Below are 24,080 nucleotides of genomic sequence, written 5' to 3'. Positions count from 1 at the left end.
GGAGAGCGGAGCCGGGGCGGGAGGTGGTACCTGGCGAGGAGCTGCTCCTGCCCACGCTTCCGTCGCCGCCAGCCTGCTCGGGCTGCCTGTGGAGAGGCGAGGATGGGCAGCCGGTGATTTGCGGGAGAACTGCAACTGTGCTGAACAAAAGTTTAATTTCCAAAAGGCGGCTATAGCCAAAGGAGGGGCTCGTGAACACGAGATGGTGACCTTCCTGAGCCTCCCCGGCATCTGAAACACGTGGTGCTAATTGAACATTAGTCCCAGGAAAAGGGAATGTTCGAGCACCGTTCAAAACCTACACTGTAACTATGCAAATCACTTTAAAAACCAGGCCAGATCTGTGCTATCAGTCCTTTCTGATACAGTCAGAATGTCATCTTCTACCCTCTTTTCTATTTTAAGCACTGGTGCAAGGAAGGTATTTTCATTAACTTCAACACGTAGAGTTGTCCTTATTTTTAAGACCCTGTGTGTCATGTCCCAATCCCAGTCTGTCTCAGACTTCCTCTGAGCCAGGCTATTAATAATTTAGTGTCTCATACTTCTTATTCTCTAGTTTTATTGTATTCACAGTCTTTTGCGATGAGACAACTGGTATATGTATATGGGTAACTTATTTTCTCATCTCTTATACTTACCTTCTCCCTTGGAGTAGAATAAGAAAGTAATACAATATACTTTGCTCAGTATTTAAAAAATCCCAAGTGTGCATGAATTCCTCAATGACTAGCTTATAAAAGACCTCCTCTAGAAAAACAAAGGAACAAAGATGCAGCTCTCCTTAGGTCTGAGCAGAGATGGATCCATGGAGATTAATTTTATAAAGCTCTAGGGGATAAAATCTTTGTCTTTTCTACAGAGCTTTAGTTTACCCCCTATCCAGCCTTCACACTTGGAACCTAAGTAACCTACCAAATACCAGCTGGGATATCAGGAATGGGTTCAGTGCACTTCTCAGGAGAGGTGAAGAGTGGACTGGAAACAGCAATGGAGGTTAGTGACTGACAAGGCAGATTATGGCACTTCTGACAGCTGTAGTATCAAGGAGGAAATCAGCGCTAGGACATCACCAGCTGTGTGTCATTTGAACATTGCTCTCATTTAGCCATTGACTATGGCTGTGGTATGTTGGAAAGTTGTTTCTTCATCTCTCCCAGGCAAAAACATCTTGCTGAAAATATCTGGCTGGGGGAAACCTTAAGCAAAACTTCTACCATGCATTGGTCCAACTTTTTCTGTCATGTAACTTCTTGCTTCTTCAATTTTGTGCAGGCGAGCTTCCCTAAAATACTTATTTTTCTCTGGAAGGGTTTGACAGCTGGTTTGTAAGCAAAACTGAGTTAATAGAAGAAATAACAATTGATGATTTTTGAGTGTATTTATAGAATAAAAGCTTTTTATTCTTGGACCCTTTTTATTCTTGACACCCCATATGTGTGTATGTCACATCCGACCTAACAGTGACATTTTTCCTCCTCCAAATTCCTACATTAAGTACCTCCTTGTCTTCAAAATCCTTTTCAGGAATTAAGTAGCTTGCATCTTACAACTGTGCTTGGTATGATAATTACCCTTCTCTTAGTTTTCCCTGTTGACTAGGTGTTCGTCTATCATCTACTACCATCAGCTCAGATAGAATTTGGAGTGGTATGAAGTACCTCATACACTGAAGAACCAGCATTTTGAAGGACGTGCAGGTGCTACCACAAGGTAAATAACTTAATATTATCATTCCTATGTGTTTCCCAAGTCTTCTAATATATTCAGAAAAGTTTATTACTGCTTTCTCAATACCAACAAGCATTCTCTGACATATTAAAGAATTGTCTGCCTGTGTCTGAGAATCTACAGACAAAATGCACGAGATCACCCTTCCTATGATTCAGGGGCTGGAAAGAGGGAAATGCTAGTTCTGCCTCAGAGATAAAACTGATCCACCCTGGCAAGTAGAGATCATCAGCAGAGATCACTGAAGATGGCTTGCTCAGTCACCTTCTGTTATGATCTATCCTTAACATGGTTTCCAAGTGTAAGCTGGCAAAGGGCTTGCAGTCCTGACCCATTTCTCTTTCCATTAGTGAAGTGCTCCTTTTACATAGAGAGTTATACTGTAAAACATGTGGCTTGAAAATAATAATATGGCTTGAGCTTGATTTTTTTGCCTCTGGTTGGTTTAACAATTAAAACCCCTTCTATTTTAAATTATCTAATATATCCATTGGGTGGTATCATTAAAATATTATTTTAATCTCTATTACAATGTATTAGTACGTTCCCATAGAAATTTTGTTTAATGTAACCTAAAGGAGGTTTGTTTTGTGGAAAAAACAATATGAGCAAACTCTAATAAGTTTGTAATGTCTTCCTACTCTCAGGCTCCCTAGGAGGGAAAATCAGGATAGCACATTTCAGCAGATGGGAGCATAAATCTGGCTAGGAAGAGAACGCAAGTGAGAAGCATCTTGAGTCAATCTCCTCCAAAGATGCTCGTTGAAAATCTTAAGGTACAAAGTTGAGATGTTCCCAGTCTATAGAAAAAGCTAATAACATAGAGCAGAAATAACTGCTCTCACTCTTCTTCAGTTTTATGCCTCCCAGGGGCACAGACAATCAGGCAGATAAGTTGTAATTTTACACCCCTTTGCACCAGCTGCACTTAACTAACCTGATTTTTACCTGCCACTAATAGCACCACAGAGAACTAAAACCAAAGAACTATTAAAAGCCTAATGTGTTTTTCATATGTAGGTTGTTTGCATCTTTCATGCTTATTTTGAGGCCTTGAAGGAAGCAAAAAGTGGGGGTGATAACTCATTAGCATGCAAAATTAAAAATATAAAAGTATGGAAAGGGTTTTTTTTGAAAATACAGAATTTTATTCACAACGCAATTTCAGCGAGAAGGTTCTTTGAGGAATTTTGAAAACAGTCCAAAATGAATCATACAGATTTCCAAAATAATGACAAAAATGGTTTTCCAAGAAAACAAATTATCAGTTTATAGCACTTTAATAGGCCATCACCTTTAAGTTGATACTTCCCCTTTTCCATTCACCCTTTTATTTTTTTTAATAAAACGCTGCTTAGTTTTGAAATTAATCTCTAAATCCATTTGTCAATTAGTTGGCAATAGAAGAGCGGTAGAGAAGCATCTTATCTAGACAGATGAGGAGAATTTTAGGCAGAGAGGGTTTTTTTTTTGACCAAGTCTGTTCATATCTAAAAAAATTAATGTGCTCCACAGGCTGATTTTAAAATAAGAATGCATATGACTACAGAAAATCAACCTCAAGCATAGGATTGGGAGGTAACTGTGAAATATGTTTTCTCTTTTTACCTTAATTTCACCATTAGACAATTGACTCAGGGGTGCTGCAAAGCTTTGCAGCAGTGTAGACAAAACAGGATGCCATCACCCACAGATGAACTGAGTGGCAGCATTCAGCTTTTGCAAAGATGGTCAAGAGCAAACACTATGAAATAGGGATCTGTGCTGGAGGAATAATTATGTATTTCTGCCCCTATTCACAATTATCTCAGAAGGCCTTTAAGGGGTGAAAGACCTTCCTGTGTATTTGTGCAGAGGAGGAGGGAACAGCTGGGACAGGACAGAGGCTGAAGTGTGAGCTGCCCACAGGGCTGATGAGGGCTGCAGAACAGCGAGGGTGGGGAGTGATGCTGGGTGGGACCCTCTCTTGCAGCAAAGCTGCTGCCTCACAAGCAGCAGGAAAAACCAAGGCTACAAAGGTGGAGGGAGAAAATGAGCTCTCCTGTCAGCTCATGCTGCTTGAATGGTGGCCTGCAGGGTAGCAGAGTGTGCTCTTTACATGCCTGCCTGCCTTGCCTGTGCCTGCTGTCACACTGGGTTTTCCATTAATTATTTTAGCTGCCTTTGATCACTGTTATTGCTGTGAAATTTTGTACCCTATTAAGCTCCTGGTAAAGTGCCTGTTTTCCTCAGTGCAACTGGATCTGACCACTAAAAACTGTTTAGAAGTCACAGCATTCATATCAAAGATTCACAGATGTAAAACTGAAATGGATTATGGGAACATCAGGGGTATTTTTTACTCAGAGTTATGAATTACTTTAGAATCTCATTCCTCATCATCCATACAGAAAATCCTGGTACCTGAGTTTGGTTAAGTTCCAGATTATAGCCACAATGTAGTACTCCTTTATGTGCCTAATTCTGCATGTAGACAATAAAATCCAGAATACAAGTAATCCTTCACTTTTCTATCACCCATCGCTTTCCTGCTGTCTGAAGATTCTGGGATATTTGAAGGAGACCTCTGGCATTCATCATTCATATATGGAGTTGTTCAAACTGATTAGCACTGGCAAATGTAATCCCTGGGTGTTCCTGGCTGCTCAACAAAAAGAGCACAACTGACTTCAGGCTACCCTGTAGAAGTAGTACAGAAAACATTCATGGTTTCCAATAGGAAATAGGCAATATTAAGTGTGTTGTTTCACAGCAGCTTGTTTTATCTGAGCATTCACTGGACCAGTGCAGCCATACTAGGAGCATATAAATAAGGTGTCCTGTGAAGGCAAGGATGAGGAGAATCCTGAATCCTCTCAGGTACCTGCTAGCTGGTCAGCTGGGGACATGGAATATGTTCTGAGATTAACCACCTTCACTGTATTTTTCAGTGTACAAAGTTACCCTGTAGCTATGAAATAAGTGCAGTGTTAGGGATAACACTAAGTTTGGCTGTGGGGCACGGTGGAAGCTGGATAGTGGGGTTAGACACTTGTCAATATTGCTGATGAATAGTAAGGAGGAAAGAAATCTGAAAAAGCCCTAAACCAAGTGATAAAATAGAGTATTAGATTCATATTTCTGCTGCCAGTTTGTCAGACAATTCATGGAGTTACTACACAAGGTTTAAAAAGGAGAGAATTCTAAATATAATGTTTAGTATCCAGATAACCTCTGAATGTAAGAAAGCTTTTCACCAAACTGAGACATTATATGCAGACTATTTTGTTACATTTGCTTCTCCAGAAAGGCACCCAAAACCTGTGCTATTTGTGCTGCTCTGTTTCTGTGGAAACTGTGTGTTGAAGTGGAATAGAAAAAGCAGGGAAAAGAGAATGAGAGGTGAAGTGTTTTTGGCTGAAGTCCCGTTGGCCAGTCACAGTTTAAGCTGGGGTAAGTCAGACAAGAAAGCCCTCAATAATTAAGTCCAGAGTTTTCTTTCTTCTTCTTCTTCTTAGCTTGTGGTGAGGGAGGAGCCTGGTTCAACAGACACCATTCAGAAAATGGTTACTTAAGCAATTTATCTGGGTTTTCCCCTGTTTTTTACTCATATCAAAGAAGTAATATTTACAGACATTTTATGCAACAATAATTTTAGTCAATTGTGAATGTTAGAGAAGAGCTACCTAAAGCAGTGGAGCAATATTTGCTCTGAAAGGAGCCTTCCATTGATGGACAAGGTTCACACTCACTGCTCTTTTGTAAAGCACCATTGTATCCTTGAAAGGACAGTCTCCTCTTCCAGGACTGAAAAAATACCTTTTCATCTATCTAGGGCTTCCAACACATGCATGTTTTTGATGAATTGCTATGAAAGACAACAGAATCAGCCTCGACTAATAAACTCAGCTCCTTATTTTCTGTTCCCTGACAATTGGTTCGCTGCCAGTCATACTGCTTTTTCCAAGACTAAAACCCTTTCTTTAAAATAATATCTAAATGAACATCTTAACAGATTGTTATTTTTTAATGTTGTTGACCAGTATTTGCCTGCTGCCTGTGGGTGTGGGTCCAGGTAAAAATTCTATGCTGATACAGCTGAGATTGATGGCTTTATTCAGTAGAAATAGAAGCAAGGGTGGATCTATTTCTACCACATAAACACAAAAAAATGGCCAGACTGTCACTGTCGTCTGGTGCTCCAGTTTGTAAAGTCTGGGCATTTTCCTGTCTAGCCTCAGTAAATGATGCTGCAGCAAATGAAATGGAAATGTTCGCACATAACATTATGTCCAAAGTAATTCTGAAATTTCTGCTGGAACAGATAAAACAGTTTGGAAGAATGCAGATTCTGGAGGGAAAATTAACTAAGAAATTGACAGTAGCTTTTCAAATTCGGGTATAAATGTGTGCAGACTCAAAAATTTTAGAATACTTTCTTACAGAGAGAAGGTGAAAGGAAGGGCCAAACAGGGAGACTACCTGTATATTTTCAGGCCTCTGCATAAAGCAATGAATAGCTACTTCTTGCTCTGCTGCTGCTTCAGCTTCTTAATAGTCTTTTAAGTCTATTCCAGTCTCCCTCTAATCTCTATGCATGGCAGTTAGCAGTCAGACATGAAGAGAGTTGACTGGAACAATTCAAGGAACCCTGCAGCCCTTCCCTTTTTTATGCTTGTAGTGTGTTACACTGTGCATGGAAGCAACAGAAAGAGAAAAAAGAAGAAAAGCAGGGATTTGTTACCAGGCACTGGTGCTGCCTTCATTCTTTGGTTTTCTTATGAAAATATTCTTAATGTTTTCATAAACTAGAGCTGAGCTGCAGGTCACCCTAGCTTTTCAGTTTTATTTCATTTGTAAGCCATTCTACATTTTAGAAGTATTTATTGTTTACAGTTGGCAGGTCTGACTGCACTTCTCTTTAGATTATTTAGACTTTCAGTTTGACAGCTTAAGAAATACCTGTTTGTTGAACTGCTTTCTGCTATTCACCAATTTGTAATGAATAGGAAGTTCAGGTCACACAAAGACATTATGGATACAGTCAGAACATGCCAGAAACACAATGCATTGAAACTACACTCCATTAACCCAAGTCAGGTAGTGCAGAAAATCACATTTCTATCAATATATGCTTTAGGAGACAAATTAGCCTGTTATTCACTGTAATCCATAAAATTCTCCAAGCACAGAAGAGAAGGCATTAATCAGCAGCTATTTGGCTCTACACACCTGCTTACAATAGGGTCTGGAACTGCCTTTTACAAACTGAGAAAGTGTGAAAACCTCTTTCCAGTGCAGTATGAAAGTCCCATTTGAAAATCATGATAGCCAAGCTAGGTAAAGAGCCTCCACAGAACCACTGTGCTCCCTGCTGCACTGTAACAGCACACAGCAGCCCTGTGTGGGCAGTTGCTGTACAGAGACTTTCCTGTGGACAACACACTCCTCTGCAGACAGAGTGTTTTTTCATAGGTCCATTAAGTTTTCATGCCACTGTTATGCATTGCAGGTCTACAAATAATAATTCCACTCATTTTCCTGGTGTTACTTTTCCCATTACAGAAATACAGTTTAGGATAGAGTGGCAATTACAATAATCATGTGATCATACAAATACATTGTATTTCCATTACTTTCTCTCTGACAACCATACAGTCTAATAAACCACCAAAGCTCCTTAACACATTTTGAAGCATCCCTCTACAGAGCTGTTCAATCACATACTTCCTTAGATACATTCAGAAGAGATCCCTTAAAAAAACCTTCCTAAGTGTGTATTTTTACAAAATGCATTTATGTAGTGTGTGAACAGCATCTGCATCCTCTAGCAGCACACAGTGTTTTTCATTGAACTGATACTGAGAAAAAACAGTCCTACAACACACTGAAGACAGATTTTCAGAAGGGTTTAGCTCCAGGTATCTAGATCAGCTCCAGGCAGCTCAAGGTAACTAGTTCACTTGCTCTACCCAAGTTAAAAGAATTTCGTTCAGGATTTTTCATAACTTTTTAAGAAACTACAAAAATTACAATTATAATTACTTTCAAGTAGCTTTGATCCCCCCATGGTCAATAACAGCATATTGATAAAGGCGTGCTGAGTTTTTCTCACCAAAAATAAGACAGTGCTGAACTATGAAACCATTACTGTGTTTCATGAGTAGTAAAACCAATTTAGGTTATTTTAAAATAAATTTCTATTCTCTGGTCATTCCAACTTCCCACCATGATGCCATCAAAATATTCTTCCAGCCTTTTTCTTTGCTTCCTAAACTTCCTTCCAATACCCTAAGCTCCCTTCTATATCTCAGATGCCTTCCCCCCACTTTGTAATTCTGGTAATTTGTACATCATTCTAGTAATTTGAACATCATTTGTACACCCTCTGCTTGCCTTTTTCCAGCTTGTTGCTGGGACCACTGTAGGAGAATGGGTTGACTCATTCAAATCCTGCCAAACAGAGGCTTCTCAGTTCTCCTTCATTTGCTGTCAAGAGACACATTAGTAGTGGCTATCCCTACTGTCCTCACAGTAACTTCAAGACTTAATAACTGGCAGACAAACCCACTGCCAGCTTCATTTGAAATTGGGTAATTAATTAAAAATATATCAGATGAAGACCAACCCTTCGTACCAATCTTGTTTTCTTGGAAAATATGCTAAGAAAATACTAATAGAAATCCCACTAAAAATTAAAACAGGAAAAAACCAATTAAGAAAGCTGTAGGGATGTTTCATGTAGATGTTTTAATTAACTTAGAGTATGGGATTGCTTGCACTTAGTAGAAACAAATAATTTTCCACTTCAGAAAAAGAAATTAGGAAAGAGGTTAAATGAGTTATGAGATGAATAAGTTATTTGGCATGAAAAACTCTAAAAACTTAACTAAAAATTTCTGGCATTTCAAATGTTCTGGTGCTAATGTTTCTTGACATTTTAAAATGACTGTCTTGCAAGCTGTAGTATTTATTCAAAGAAGAGCAATTTGACATATATCTCTATTTAGGTTCCACATTTTGGGCCCTACAAAAGGATGATTTTCCAATTTAGTTAAATGCTACTTGATTAAAAACTGTGTGTGTGATTAACTGAGTGTTTGCTCTTCATTAATAGATGTCTTTGTTGTATTGCTTAGGAAACAAACATAAATGCAGCATGACAACAAACATGATACTTTTTAGATAGCTTTTTTGCAAAGTTTTTGAACATTGCAAACAGAAGTTGGGAGTTAGGGTACCATGACCTCATTAATTACATTAAACCTTCCTTAAAAGATGAGTGTAGTAAAAAAAGAGATGTTTAAAGTCTAAGTGCTTAAATATATTGGGTGAAATGTTACTATATACAACGAGGGATGATTATCCAGAGGTCAAGCCTAGAAACCTTCACAAAATAACTCTTAAGAAACAGGAAATTAATGGTACACTGTTTTAAGGAAAATGGGGAAAGAATCTAAAGTGTTTATTCTCTTTTACTGTCTGCTAGGGAAACATGATTAAGCAGTCATTAAATTTAGAAAAGAGAAAAGGTTTTTATACACACACTATTCAACACATTATTAATCTAAAACAGTCTAAACTTTCTCAAGTCCAGTCTAAACTGCAGAGTGTTGTGCTGCTCAGTATAACCAAACCCTAGCTCCTAGTTCCTCCAGATCAGAGATCACACCAGAGCACAGCATTGCTGCTTGCTGGCCTCATGCCCAATTCTTATTCCACCCATGAAGCCAGGTGGTGGAGAAGGTCAAGTTGGCTGGATTTCATTTCAGTGTAAGGCTGAGAAATAGCTGGGGATTCCAGGTCCTGAATTCCTACTCAGTGGTCTACTGGCAATGAGACTGTAAGGTATTGATACATGGCAGAGTGTAATTTAAGGTCCAAGATCACAGATACAGTTCTCAGCTTTGTACATCTTTGTAGAGTAACTACAGATTTTCCAAACAAATTTAAGCTAATTTTAACTAGTTGACTTGCATTTATCTAGCTGTGTAGCCTGCTAATTTTCTAGGTTACTAGTTCATTAATTTACTAATTTAGCACAGAGTAACCACAGGTTCCCAATAACAGGCTGCTGCTGTAGTAGCCAGACTAGCTCATTTAGAGCTAACATAGACCTGCTTATGCAAGTTGCACCTGGATCTTTGTCTGCAGTGGGCTTTTAAAAAAATTCAGGAAGGCATGTTTGTTCCTGACAACAAAAACCTAAAATTACTGTGATGAAACTCTGAAGCATTTCTTCTCAGAGAGGTGAAAAGTTAAGGCCAGTGATGTCCAAAAATAGGGCAGGAGAGGAAGCATGGCTTATACTTTTATACCTTGCAATCTCTTCCTGAAAAAGTCACATTAGGAAATGTTCTTGAAGTCCCCTGAGTCTAGTCTTATCTGCCTAGCTAAGTGGATAAATTAAAGTCATTTAATTCACTCCATCCCACCTATTTAGTGGAGTGAACGTCAATTGCAGGAGTATTCTGTGGCCTTGCACACTTCAAGACAACTTCTATTTTTGTCTGGCTGCTTACCCATTTTCCATGAGGGACCATACAGCAGTTTAAGTCCCTGTTTTCACATTACTTTCTCCATTTCTTTGCAGCTATTTCATTTAAGCAAAGCAAAAAGAGACTTCTGGGACAGCTGTGCCTGGGCATGCTGTGAGCTAGCTAGCTGGAGACTTGCGCAACCTTTTAGTGGTCCTCAGGGTGAACACAGGAAAAAAGATAATTCAGGGTGGCAAACTCTTACAGATAAACACTTTTTGTAAGTCTGATAATAAAAGAATCAAGCAGGGAGTCAATCAATATCAGGAAAAGAAAATAAAGAACATCTGCATGTCCATTCACACTGGACAGCTTTTGAGGCAGAACAGTTTGTATCAGATTTTAGAGTAGAGCAAAAAGAGCTGAACTGTAAGAAATTCCTGCAGCAGAAGTGGTAACTGAGATGTGGAGCAGGTCTCAAAAACAACCAAATGGACAGACACCATGACATTACCAAAGGACAGACTCAGCCATTGCTGTAAGATGTATAGAGTTACAGCATCACCACAATATAACCTGTGCAGGTATTAATTAGAATGGGGTATAGCAGACAGCATAGTATGACTGTTCCTTTGGTTATGGACAGGAGTTGTAACTCCTGTCTCCTTTTTCCCCTTGGGACCCTTATTCTGTTGGGTATGTGCACATAGAATCCAATATAAATTCCAATTGGTGAAAATTTACCTCTGCAATTAAGGATTTTCTCTAGGCATGGTTTAACTGGTAACTATTAAACTTGCTGAAAGCTGGGATTAGATGCTTAGTGAGAACCAAGTGCCTGCCTTTTTATCTACACCTGAATTTTGTGAATGTCACACAAGTGCTAGCATTAAAGCACTGTTCCAGGGAGTGCCCATGCTAAGTCCCACTTGTGTTAAGTGAAGAAATAAATTTGCTGTGTCTGGTCTCTTGTCTCTTTTAGTTCACAGGATGCCTTCCAGTCAAAAAGATAAGAATCAGATTTATTTTTAGCTAGCTTTAGCATTATAATTCAGGATCCTTTTAATGTTCAACTGTGTATTTTCCCTGTTCTTGCTTGGTGAGTCTTACAAATGACTGAAATATGAGGAAAATCACAGTGGTCAGTGAAATGGTTGGAGAGAACTCCCTGTATCTGTCCTACAGCTTACTGTCTCTCTCCATTCAATGGCTGGCTAATTGCCTGCTAGACTAAAATGGTCTTCTACCAGATACTGGGAAAAGTTGTTTCCTCTTCCAGTCTGAGATCTCCAGCTGATTAATATATTCTCATGGCACTGCTGTTTGAAACCTTAACTGGTAAACATCCCTTTTATCTGACAGTTCCCATCCCTCAGCAAGGGCCTCCCTAGCCATCACAGCCCCTGTGTAAGAATGCATTAATATGAAATACTGTAGGCTCTGTACACTGGCAGCATGGGATACGACTGTTTCTGAATAGAAAAAAGAGATTAAATGAAAGCACAGTAAGCACATAAAATATTAATTTAAGGCTCAGCAGGATAGAAAGTGTTATAGGGTGACACTTTTTTTTCTTTCTTCCCTCTGTGGGCCAAATCAGATACACATTTGGTGAAAAGGACCCTTATCCAACAACAATTAAAAACCCCCCACAAAACAATACCAACAAAGATTCAAGGATAACTTGCTGCCAACAAACCTTGGACATGGGCCTAATGTGCATTTTGAGTTCTGAAAAGGGAGATGAGAAGTAGTTTAGAGAACAACTGGAAAGGTAGAATGCATATTACAAAATCAAGAACAGTTTCTTGAGTTGCTCTTTCCCCTCATGTCCAATAAGCTGTAGCACCCACATTTTTACCAGGTTGTATGTGATATACAGGGGACCTGTACTTCCCATAATCAGGTTCTTCAGCTGGCTAGGCAATTCCAGATTTTAAAGAATAACAGCCAATCATTAACTCCTGAAATGAAAGACTATTTGGACATATGTAATTCTTTTATATGAGGACCAGGATAACTCTAGAGAAAAAGATAATAGTATGCTGGCAATGCAGACTTCCATAGCAATTGAGATTGATTTCACTGTAAATAAGATTTCTGCACACTTTTTTATTTGCAGGTAAATTCCTGGTACTATTTCGTACAGTACTTCAGTTTGTAACAGAATTCTTAATCTTGAACTATGTATTGTTTTGGGGAAAACAAAGGACAAGGAAATTATTCAAAAATTTGATCAGAGCAGGCAAAGATCATAGTCTCTTAGAATTGTTTATGTTGGAAAAGACCTTTAAGATCATCAAGTCCAACCATTGTTGTTATAACCACAACAGTCTTAGATAAATTGCTGGGTACAAAAAGCCATCAACATCATCATATTTCCGCATGGATTTCAACTACAGTTCAAAGGAAGAGACAGAAAAGGCCCTCTGTTCTCCTGGGTTTTCAATGATAAGAGGCATGCTGTGGGTGTATTGACTTCACAGTATCATTTCTTGCTTCTGTTTCCATATAAATGGTCCAGTGCATGGTTCCACTGAATGCAAATAGTGCCAAGCATGTTGGTAAACATGTTGATTTGGATGTGTCCCACCATCAGCTAATCAGATACACATTCTATCACCATTTTGCAATTGCTTCTTGCCATTCTGCTCTTTCTGCAGTTTTCTGCAATTCTATGCTTACTTTAAGAATAATGCATAAGTTAGGACAGAGGAGGAGGTTTTAGGAAATGGACTTACATACCTATTGCAACTAGTGTTTGAAGAAAATAAACCCCCTTATTTTCAAAACAAGTTAAAGTCAGGTATCTGAAGAAAGAAGAAATTATTGTCCTACACTGGATTTCTTCCTCACTAGGGACATAATAGCCATAATCCTTTAGTTTTGTGGTTTATCTGTACCAGGGCAGCTCAGCTGGTAAGGCACTGAGTATTCTGGAAAAAGGGTAAAAATCTTCATGGCTTAGAAGTTACTGTAAATAATATAGACTTATTGTGTGAATATATTCCAAATGTGTAGTGATTTTAAAGGCCTGACTTGAGTAAACAGTGCAATGAAGACATACTCTTCAGTGACAATATTTACATTCTTAATGTTTATTATAATAGTTTGCAGCTCTGAAGGCAAAAGCATGTGAATATTTCCTACCACAGTCATTTGTGTTACTACACTGAATGGCAAAGTGGGCGTAAAACATGATTAAATCAAACCCAAAAAATCAAGCCCACGGAATTAATTTCTAAGAAACAATGCACAAGGCCAGTTTTCAGTAGATTAATTCTCTGTGATTTGAATGAACATAGCTGACTGTTTATAATATTTTCACTGTGATTAGATGTTATGCATCTTACAGCAGGAGCACAGGGAATTTTCCATGCCTAGAGGTGGCTAATCAGTCTTTCTCCAGTTCTTTGAAATAACAAGGTTCATTCACGAGTGTTCTATGTGAAGGCTAACAAGGTTGGGAAACAAGTTAAGCTATTTTTGCTTTTATTTTAACAATTAGCTGTAAGATTTTATGCTTTTGAAAAAATTCCTGTAGCTGTTTTACATGGTATAGATATGTTACAGACCTATCCAGACAGAATGAAACTGAACGGCTAGTTCACACCAGTTATGAACCAGGCTGGTAATGCCTATGACTATGGAGCTGGCTGACATTTCACTTTGTAAGATCCAGTTACTGTTAACTTTGTAAAATTTAATCAAATTGAATGAAATATCCCATGATGAGTAATGAAATAATTAATACTTTTAAGAGAATGCTGTTTTGATAATATGAAAAGAATCCTCAGCCACTTCTTGGAAATGCCCCTCTACCCCAGTAGTTCCTTGGATTCTGTATGTAGTCAAAACTAAATGAGCAAAAGAGGCAATGTTCTGTGCATTAATGGCAAACAATAGTATACTGATAACTGTAGCTGCTAATGCACATTGCCAGTGTAAATGAGCCATCCTTTACCAAATGGTTTCTTCCTATGAAACAGGACAAATCTGCTGTCAAGATGAATCTCTGGAACTGTACCCAAGCAAACTTGTTTGGCTAGTGTTTCTTTACAGGCCGTTCCCCCAACAGGAGCTGATTTCAGAATGCATTGTAATCTGGAAGCTTGCAAAGGAGCACTGGTGCTCACTGAGCAGCAGTGGGGCAGTGGCTGCTAATTTCCCAGGAGGGCATTGGCGAGGGCGTTGCAGCGATGTCACACTGCAGGATGTGTGAAGAAAGGACGTTTGGGGTACTACTGACATAACATGGCATCATCCTACTAGTCAGCTGGTGTCTGATTTTTCTGAAGGCTGTGAAAACATCTTGTATAAAGTAAAAGTACAGGGGAGGTTACAGGGAAGAAAGAAGCTTTATTCTCCCAGAGAAAATGAGTCCATTGCTTCCTCTTCCATTATGCTTTAGCTTATGGCTTGTCCCTTATTGTTTTCATTGTGACTATTGTTTGTGTAGTCCAAGTCAAGAGAAAGGGAAACAGGGTAAGCCCTGCATCTGACTGCTAATGGATTCTCATCTCATTGGTTGGCAATCCCTATCTTTGAGTAGGAGGCTGAGATTTCATAGAAAAAGGCTTTAATATCAAAGATGTGCCATTGAAATCCTTAGGAAAATCTGCTTAAATGTGGGCAAATGATGAGACTTCGTAAAACAGCATTTTGTGCATGTTGGAGACATGTGAGTGTTTAATAATTAAGTTTGAAAATATTCCATGCTTCCTTAGCAGATGAATCTCTCACATGCACATCTCTCACAGACTGCATAGCTGCCAATCAGAAAGAAGTTGTAGGACTGAATCCAAAACACCACTGCTTAGAAACTTTTGCTATAATTGCTTGTGTCTAGGTTGAACAGGAAACTGAGAGCAGTTGCTTATCTTTCAGTGATCCTTTCTTCCCTTGCTGAGCTCTAATCAGCATGAAGGAAGAAACTATCCAATTTAAGCAGAATTTAAAGAAAAAAAAAGACAATATATTTGAAAAAGGAGCTGATGCAGGTCAAGATGAGAAGGGCAAGCTGGGTAAAGCTCTGGGAACCAAGAGTGGAGTCTAATGAGGAAATTTAAGATAAGGACCCAGGAAACTGGAGGGAGTTTAATTGAAGGGGTGTTTGGGAGCCTGCTGGAAGTAATGGGGGAAGCTAGAATGAGTCATTCTGAAAACCTGCGTGCTTCAACACTAGAAGAAATATTTTCATAAAAATATTGCCAGAGTCTGTTTTAATTCTATTTCAGATCTGAGTTAAGTCATGCCAGTTCATGCCCTATTTTAAACAACATTCAATACATATCTGGGTTGATGCAGCTATTTCTGGGCACAGGTTAGTCTTTAATTTCATGTCAAATTGGTGTTAAACCGGTCTGCTTTGTCCTTTATGTCTTTCTTCTTTTATTAGTAATCCAAATTAACTTGATAAACAAGAGTTCTCTACCAATGTAAACGCTGTGTAGCTGGCATTCACTGTACCATTTTATAGATGAAGAAAATTAGTCAGGTGAGTCATGCAATTTGCTTTAGGAAGGGCACAATGAGTCAGTGAATGAGCCAGGAATCTAAACTGAGGAATTTCTGACCTCCTGTTTTTTTTGGAAATCCCAACTCATGCTTCCTGCTATTTCTTTTCATTACACTACCGAGATAATAGACTACTTTTCTTGTTCAACTTGCAATGCTCCTATTAATGTTTACTGGTTATACTTAGGCACTGATGAGCCAATAGTCTTGACCTTAGAAGAAACTCAGCTACTTAGTTACTGTTGCTTAATCCTTCCTGTCTGTAAGTTTGTTGTTGTCTGTGTTGCTCAAAACCAAGCTGAGAATTGTCCTCTTTGCTTTGTTTACATACTAGAGAAGGAAAAAACCACTTTGGTAGAGAGAAAATTCTTCAAGTGAGCAAGAGAAGGACAGACTCATTGTTTGTATGCCTACTTGGGTGTGTCATACTTAAAGAAATTCAGAGTGGGGGTGGGAACTGAAGGAACAAGAGACAACAATGAAAGGCGAGAGGATGAGAAGGCTGGACTTGCATATTAACGAGAGCTCGCCTGTAATTGGGAATTTCCTTTCACTACATTTTTCTTTTTCTTTTTCCTCCACTTATCGTTTTGCTGGGTTTTTTCCTTCCTCTGCCTTATGTGTTATTTCATGTTTGTTCCATTCTGTGCAAGAGCAGTGTGAAGTTGGCTCATATCCTGATTTCTGAGAAGTGCAGAAATAAGAATATGAGCCCATGCTACTACAGAGTGGGAAAAGCAGTGCTAAAAGGAAGTGGTACAGAAATCAGGGCAAAATTTTCTAACATCCCTCTGCTGAAGTAAGAATTTTCTTTGATTCTCAGATGGATGACAGTATGATGTTTACAGGACTGCTGCTAGGTAACTTATTCTGTACAAAAGGAAAACTTAGTCTTTATATGTAAGGGAATATTTCAAAGCTAGGTGAAAATGAAACAAACCAAACATCTGTGGGTATCAGATCTAAGCTATATTATAGACAGGCAAAAATACCATTCCATAATTTGATACCTAATTATTCTTCTCTTTTGATGTTTGCACCTAAGATCACCTAAATCTGCTCTTGTCCCTCCCTTCTGCATAGGTCATATCACCTGAACCTCACCTGCCTTTCCCCTGAGTGAATAAGCTCTATGGTAATCCTTGCAACAAAACAGACACCTGTTCCCATAAAGTGTTCAGAGACAGGAAGATACATTCTAGCTCAATCCACCTTTATGTTGTACACTGATTTTGCAAATGCTGCCTTTTGCTATTTAGTCTGTCTCCTCTCTTGGCTCATCATTTCCTTTTGAAAAAGATGTGTATTTAAATAAAGATGGAAAATTTCCCTGAAATTAGTGGATTCAAATAAACAGGGTAGACTCTTTCTTAACAAGCACATACATAAATTTATTCTTGTAATTTTTTAAAATTTCACTTTCTATTTGTCTTCTCAGGGAGTTATTCTCTTGAGTCTGAGAAATAGAGTGGGGGCTTGTTGGTTTTTGTTTTTTCATTTTCTGAAATATGTTTAGCCTCTACTGACCTTAATTTACTCTCCAGTCAATTGCACATGGTAATCCTCTAAACATACATAGAGAGTCTCAGTGATTTTTTTGCACTCCTGCATGATCATCCTCTGAGTGATGCTTGGCAGGCTTGGGGAGAAAGAAAACAACAAAACCCCGATAAAATACAGGCCCAAAATATGTTTCCACTAGAACTGAGTGAAAGTGTGTGTGTAGTATACACCCACCTGGTCCTAACAATTCCTTTCTCTGTGTGCTGGCAGATTGTTCCCTTGCCCTGATTATGTTGCTGACATTATGCTCGTGAGGGAAATTCCTTCCTGACTCCAGATCTGGTGAGTTTATAATCCTGTTGATGTAAGCAAAGCTCCCTGTACTTATCTAAGACACAATTGTCCAATCAGTTCTACATATAAAACTCCCATTAAAGCAAATAGAATGTCACACAAGCTGCTGAAAAGATGATCAGGACCCTGGTATGGTTTCTGCTCTAGAACCATAGCTATAAGACAACTTTAATACAGTACTGCCCTGACAAAGAAAAAAAAGCAAGTCTTACTGTTTTCTCCATCATCAGCTGCTCTTCCCTGTCACTCGCTACACAGAAACAAGTTTTCATGCACACACACAATTTAACCAGTGAAGTTGAAATTAGCCTGGAAATAATGAGTAAATACATAATCTGCTTTCTTAGCATTCAGCTATTATTAATTTTCATGCACCTAAACTTTCTCAGCAGAAAGCCTTCAAAATTTCAATAAAGCCTTCTGTTACCTAAAATATCACATCCAACTAAAAGACTAATTACAGTAAGGGAGAAATGTAACCTACCAGTCTTGCATATTACTGGCAGCAGTTTATACTGAAAATGTTTATTTCCTGTGTACTTTTATGATGGAGGATGGGACACAGAAAATGTTTTGATTTAGAAATGCAGCTGGGGTGCCTTATGAGAGGTGCAGTTTAGAAACTTCATGGTCCTATTGTTTTCGGTTCACCAGGCTCTCTAGTCAGACAAAAAAGCATTATACAGTGCAGTGCCTCCTTTTTGGGTTGTCTAGCTTTATGCTTCTGTGGCTCTACCCCTCCTAAGCTGAACTAACCAGACCTGAGGATTCAATTTTCTGTCTTAATGAAATCTCAATGATCCAATTACTTAAGACCAGCAATTCCTGCTAGTTCCCTTCACTCTCATAATGCCTTGACTGTAGCTGCTTTTAGGATCTTCATCCTCATGGATTCTTTGTGTTGCCACTTAGGGAGGCAGTTCTGCATCAAAATTTAATGACCGTCCCCTGTTGCCTTTCAGTTACTATGCCTTGGAATTCCACTGCCACGTGAAGATAACCCAGACAAGCATCACTCATGGACTGGAGCTTTGGCTATGACCCAGATCATAGCTGGCCCCAGACACTAAGGTATAGATGGCACAAAATTTCAGTCATAACACTGTCAAGTACTGAGCCGTGCTGTCCCAGCTCAGGCAAGAAGTGTTCACTGGGTCATTACTATGTCAAGTCAGAGCAGCGTCTGGTAGCATCGGCAACAAGATGCCGTTGGCAGGAAAAAAACAATTGCCAAGAGTTGTCCGTCATGATAATCAAACAACTTAGTGAGAATCAGAATTAAGGAAATCTAATTTCCCTGGATTTAGCCACGAGGTTAATTGGTTTTGGCATCTCACTCCTCACAAGTTTCGAGACAAGCTAAAGCGGATCTCGCCCCAGCTGCTGCCGTGGAGAGAGCCTGACGCTTCTCTCCTCTTCCCCTTCCCACAGCTCCCAACGTGGCACAGCAGCAGGGCGGAACGCTCCGCTATTCCCATCACGACCCAAAACTTGGCAAAATTAATTTCCCTTTGGCTCGACAGCCCGACAAAGCTCCACCTCGGCGGCGGCCGCGGGGCCGCTCCCGCCTCAGGTGCGCCCGCCCGTCGCCGCCACCTGCCGCGCCCCGCCCCGCCCGCGCCTTTCCGGCCGCGGCCCCGCCGGCTCGCCCGCGCCTGCGCAGCGGCGGCGGCGGCGCGGGGCGGCGGTGCCGATGCTGCCGATGCTGCCGGACGGTGCCGGGCGCGCGGTTGCGGCTGGCGGCGGGGCCAGGAGCGGGAGCGGAGCCGGGAGCGGAGCCGGGAGCGGAGCCAGGCAGCGGCGCGCCCGCCGAGCAGCACGCGGCGCGGGGCGATGAACTCGCGCAAAGGTACCGCGCTGTGCCGGGCGGGAGGGAGGGCGGGGGGGCTGCGCGGCCGCCGCTGCTCACGCCGGCTCCCGGCTCTTCTCTTCTCCCGGCAGTGCTGGCCCTGCAGGCCCGCAGGCGGCGGCCCAAGCAGTCCGCGGCGGCCGGCAGGAGGGACAAGCACCCGGCGTCCCACAAAAAGTGAGTACGGGGACCCCCGACCCGCCGGGACGGAGCCTCCCCCCGCGACCCCTCCGTTGTCTGTGCGTCCCCTCGCGCGTCGCTGCCGGCGCCCCGTAACCCCTGCGGGCCGTCCCGGCTGCCCGGTCCCGCGGGACGCACGGCGGCTCCCCCGGCAGGGCACAGCACCCGCCCGGGCCGGGCTCTCCCACGGCGGATGTTGCCACGGCCGCTCGGGCACCGTCCCCAGCCCAGGCGCCGGGCTCAGCATCCTTCGGGCAGGGCCGCCCGGTGCCCCGTGGAACGCGCCAGCCTCTCCGACCGCCGGCCCTGAGAACCCCCGGGTTGTGGGGGATCTGCCAAGCCCACGTGTTCCTCTTGGTTCTCCCTCCAGTACTCTCGTCTTAGTGGTCTCTTTTCCCAGTGCTTTCTGTTCCGAGGTTTCTTTCTGCATCATTGTCCCATCTACAGGCAGTCCTTTTTTCATCCTCCTCGGTACCATCAGACTATTTCCCATTCCCAGATGTGTCTAATGGCCAACGATGCTGATACCAGTATCTCTTTGGTTTGTCTTAAGTTTCTGTTAAGCCTACAGATAAGAACAGACATTGCTCTCTGTTTTCTCCTTGTCTTCTGCTAGCCCTTCATGTTCTTGTCACTGTCTGGTTGATCTTTTCTCATGATACTTGTTCACTGAACCACATAGGAACATTCTTCCATCTCTATAGTGTTCTCACTTTATTCTTTCCTACGACACTGTGGCTTTGGACTATTTACATTTTTTTGTCCTTGAAGGATTTCATGCTTGTGTCACTAACTTTCACTGTGTTTTGTGCAGTGGGACTTTATTGGTGACTCATTAAGTTGCCAATAGGCTCCTGTCTTTGTTTTTGTTACTTGGGAATCCAGTCTACCTGCTTTGTTCTGACAGGGAAATACATCCTGATGTCAATCATTCCTCTCTCCTCCTAGCTTTCTAGTCTTAGAACTGGGAAGCAGTGGATGGATGGATGGATGGATATCTGTGGTGGGGAGAGATGCTGCTGTGTGCTATGGCAAATGATTCAAAGGGCAAGGTCTTTTTGTGACTTCTACTGGAAGAAATAACAATTTATCTCTGACCATGAAGTGTTTGGTGTGCTTTTTTTTTTCTAGTTACAATGAATGAGTGCTTTTTTTCCCCATTAGGAGGGGTAAAAATAACATAGATGAGGTGCTGGTGTAGTGGTGATTAGACTTTGGCAGCTAACTTTTGTTCACATCCTGTTCCACTTGTGGTGTTTCCTCCAGCATTGTGTAAAAGCTGTATTATGCTTTCACTTGTTTGAATTTGGGGTTACTGCAGTGGAAACAAATGTTATGTGCAAGATATGCAGTAATTGATTCCCGTGTTTCAAAAAACTTTCAGTTTGTAGTGTTACATGGATTTGTCTTTTGCCATTTGAAAACAGAAATAGGTTAAATTTCATTGTAGCTCTAGGTTCAGAGTTATTTTTGAAGCTTTCAGTTGAGCGTTAACCACAAGGTTGTTAATAAACTTCTATTCTTAGGTGATAGAGCATTCGGTACATTTCTTAGGGGAGCTAAGTGGGATGGTTTACTGAATGAGTTTGTTAAAAGTTTGCTTTCACAGAGACTTAATAAGTACAGAACTGGTAGTCTTTGTGTTTGCTGAAGAAACTGGCTACTGTTAAGTCAGGGTGCACAGTCAGGAGCTGGCCATTTGCCTGGCTGAGTCGGCGTTTCCAGATGCAATGCTCCAATCTGATCAGTTGCCTTATGAAACAAGTGGTTTTGCTGTAGTTGACAAGAGCCATCTTTTCTCTTCTGCTGTTTATGTTTTCTCTTCATACCACTTCTGTGCTCTGGAAATGACCTACTCTGTTTCATGCTTCTATATGAAAGCAAAACTCCTTTCAAGTTTTTAAGTCTTCTTGTAAATGGTTGAGGCCCCCAAGTAAAACCAGTATCAGACATTTTCAGTATCTCCTTGGTCCTGTTTCTAGCTTTACTTTAAATTCAACTGCTACAGCATATTCTAGTGTTTTAGAGGCATATGGTATTGGTGATGCACATCAGATGCACAGTATCTGCAAATGAAAATGTTGATTTGAGGGGTGGAGATTCTTAAGTTCCCTGTAGTGAACTTGTTCACTACATGAAAATTGTGACTTAGTTTTGAATCCAAAGCATTTTTTTTTCTTAACTGTGGTTCTTACAAAAACTTTTCTCTCCCAGGTCCAAGCTTTACGGAGTAACTTCCATTGTTGGTCTTAACAATGTGCTTCAAAGGGAACTGCAGGGCTCCTCTTGTAAAATTGGCTAGGAGAGTAATATCGTACTGTAGCTTACTTGCAGGCTTTTGTTTGAAGAGTATTAAGGTGATGACACAAGAACAAAAAATTGTTTTTTTCAGTAATGACCTTATTTGCCAAAGAAGGCTGTAAGATTGGTCCTGTCGCTGCTTGGTGTTGACCCCCTAAATCAATGAGAACTGGTGGAGGTGAAACTGGGTTGTTTTTTTCTTTTTTTTTGCATTAGGGTAAAAAAAAAAAAAAGCTGAGTGTCTCATATTTTTAAGAGGAAGCACTTTTCCTTGAATCAAGACTATACCTATACTTACATGTAATAATAAAGTTTACTTGGTATGGCTTTACTTTGAAATCAAGCATCCAGACTACTGAAACAGAGTATCTTACTGTATTATGATAAGTTACCACTTGATTTTGGTTGTAATAGATTAATTTACATGCAGTGTGTTCAAACTACTCGCGTACTTTTTCAGCTGGACAAAAGATTAATTAAAATTGTTAATTTGGATCCTCTGCGATTTATTTCTCCTTAAAGTGGAGGTCTGCATTGAGAGAGGTCTGTGAAATAGTGATTTTGACAGATGCCTGAGGCTTTTCAGAGATAAACTTGCTTACAGGCAGACAAGCCTGTTTACTGTCCTTCACTTAGTGCTAACAGATGGCCTCAGGTACAGTTACCTTTTGCATTCAGCAGTATGGTAGGCTCTTTATGTTCAGACCAGTACAGGCTTCAACTGGGGTAAACTTCTACCTTGGATATATTTTTTTGCTTGACTTTATTTCTAAGTGAATGGGACAAAATCCAAGTGAACATCCAGTTAGAGTTGTCCTCTTTAGCACGTCGACTGTACATCTTTATCCAAAGTTAAAAGTTGGTAAGTAAAAAAAAAAAATCTAGATGGTGTGTGAACCTATGGAGAGAGGATTATATGTGCTGCATATTTTGATACAAAAGTATAAATCCAAATACCAAGATTGATTTTGGCTTTGGTTTTAAGCAGTACTTTAGAACAGGTGGTACAGACCACGGGATACTACTCTGCAGTGGTGCAGTACATCCATGTTGGCTAACATGGGAAGTGCCAGATTTCTGCACTGTGCACTTCCAGATGTCTAACTTCTTGAACCCACAAGTATTGTACAGCTATCAAGGTTTAGGATATATTACATAATTATGGAATCCTAAATGTGTAAAAGTCATGCACTGCTTTTGTTTGTTACTGTTTCTCTACCAGTGTTTTTCAGCCTCTTTCAGTAGTTTTTTTTCCCTTAGAAGTAGCATCTGTTAGGTAGTTCCTGTTCCCATGAGCACTGGCTGGATGTATTCTGGACAGTGACCAAAGGCTATGGGTGTAGCTCTTGGCCTTTCTATATGAGGGTGGCTATACACTCAGACAGTCTGCAGCAGTTTTGTATCTGTCCCTCAAGTGTAACGTTTGTGAAGTTGTTGTTTTCTTTTCTTCTTGGGATAATTTACTGAAGAATGTCAGAGAAACTAATGTTAAATGTTTAAAGGCTTTTAAAGAGGAGGATTAGGAAAGATTCAGAAAAGTAGAACCCAAAGTTATGCCAATATCTAATGAAAGCGAATAAGGTGACTTCAGTTCTCTACCAAAGAAAATTAAATGGTAAAATGGAAATGTAACTATATAGCAGTTATGTTCATAATTCACCCCTTCTCTTTTAGTAGTAATTGCTTTTGTTGTGATTCTGCCAGACTCTTATCTTTGCAATCTAGCCTATATTTTAATAATCAATAACTAATTCTGTTCTAATTGCCTATGGGGACTTTGGGAACAGGCATTGTTTTACTGGGTTGTTTAAAAAGAAAATGAAAATTACTATTATTTGAAGAAACAAAAAATTGTCTCTCTACCTGTCATTACAGTTCCCAGTATTTGTATCTTTAAAGTACTATTTGTCTCATCCTTCATATATTTGAAGTGATAACCCTTGCTTCCTGGTTTTCGTAGCAAGACTTTTTGTTCTTCCTCTTCTCTGCAATCCTTAGCCTTGTTATCTCATTTTTCACTTTTAATCTGTTAACAGTTGCAGCATATGGTAAGTGTAAGAGGGATGGTCCTGTTTGAAGCTGGCAGAGCTTTGATAGCAGTCTTCTTGTGTCCACTTGTCTACCCCAGTAATATTCCTTTTAGGATGAACTCTGCCTTTGTAAACTATTGTGTTTGGATGGATCTCTGA

The 24,080-nt window shown here is 40.3% G+C and overlaps 1 protein-coding gene and 1 long non-coding RNA gene across 4 annotated transcripts in view; both read left to right on the top strand.

Annotated features, from left to right (window-relative positions):
- Window positions 1-12: 12 nt before the first annotated feature.
- On the top strand, window positions 13-18,578 carry LOC127060628 (uncharacterized). The gene is made up of 5 exons (XR_007779809.1): window positions 13-996; window positions 1,586-1,713; window positions 5,017-5,163; window positions 17,478-17,549; window positions 18,524-18,578. It is a non-coding gene; the product is annotated as an uncharacterized LOC127060628 (long non-coding RNA).
- Window positions 18,579-19,234: 656 nt separating this feature from the next.
- SRPK2 (SRSF protein kinase 2) overlaps window positions 19,235-24,080 on the top strand; it is a 128,009-nt gene continuing 123,163 nt past the window's right edge. For 2 of the 3 annotated variants that reach the window (XM_050986934.1, XM_050986937.1), the window contains exons 1-2: window positions 19,235-19,410; window positions 19,503-19,587. In XM_050986934.1, the coding sequence (XP_050842891.1) occupies window positions 19,395-19,410; window positions 19,503-19,587 (101 nt within the window). In that variant the 5' untranslated portion in view covers window positions 19,235-19,394. The remainder of the gene's footprint in view (window positions 19,411-19,502; window positions 19,588-24,080) is intronic. The other variant, XM_050986927.1, reaches the window with a different exon arrangement.

Source organism: Serinus canaria, chromosome 1A (assembly GCF_022539315.1).
Source record: "Serinus canaria isolate serCan28SL12 chromosome 1A, serCan2020, whole genome shotgun sequence".
NCBI lineage: Eukaryota > Metazoa > Chordata > Aves > Passeriformes > Fringillidae > Serinus > Serinus canaria.
The sequence above is the reverse complement of the archived record's forward strand: the minus strand, read 5'-3'. Positions and strand labels throughout refer to the sequence as shown.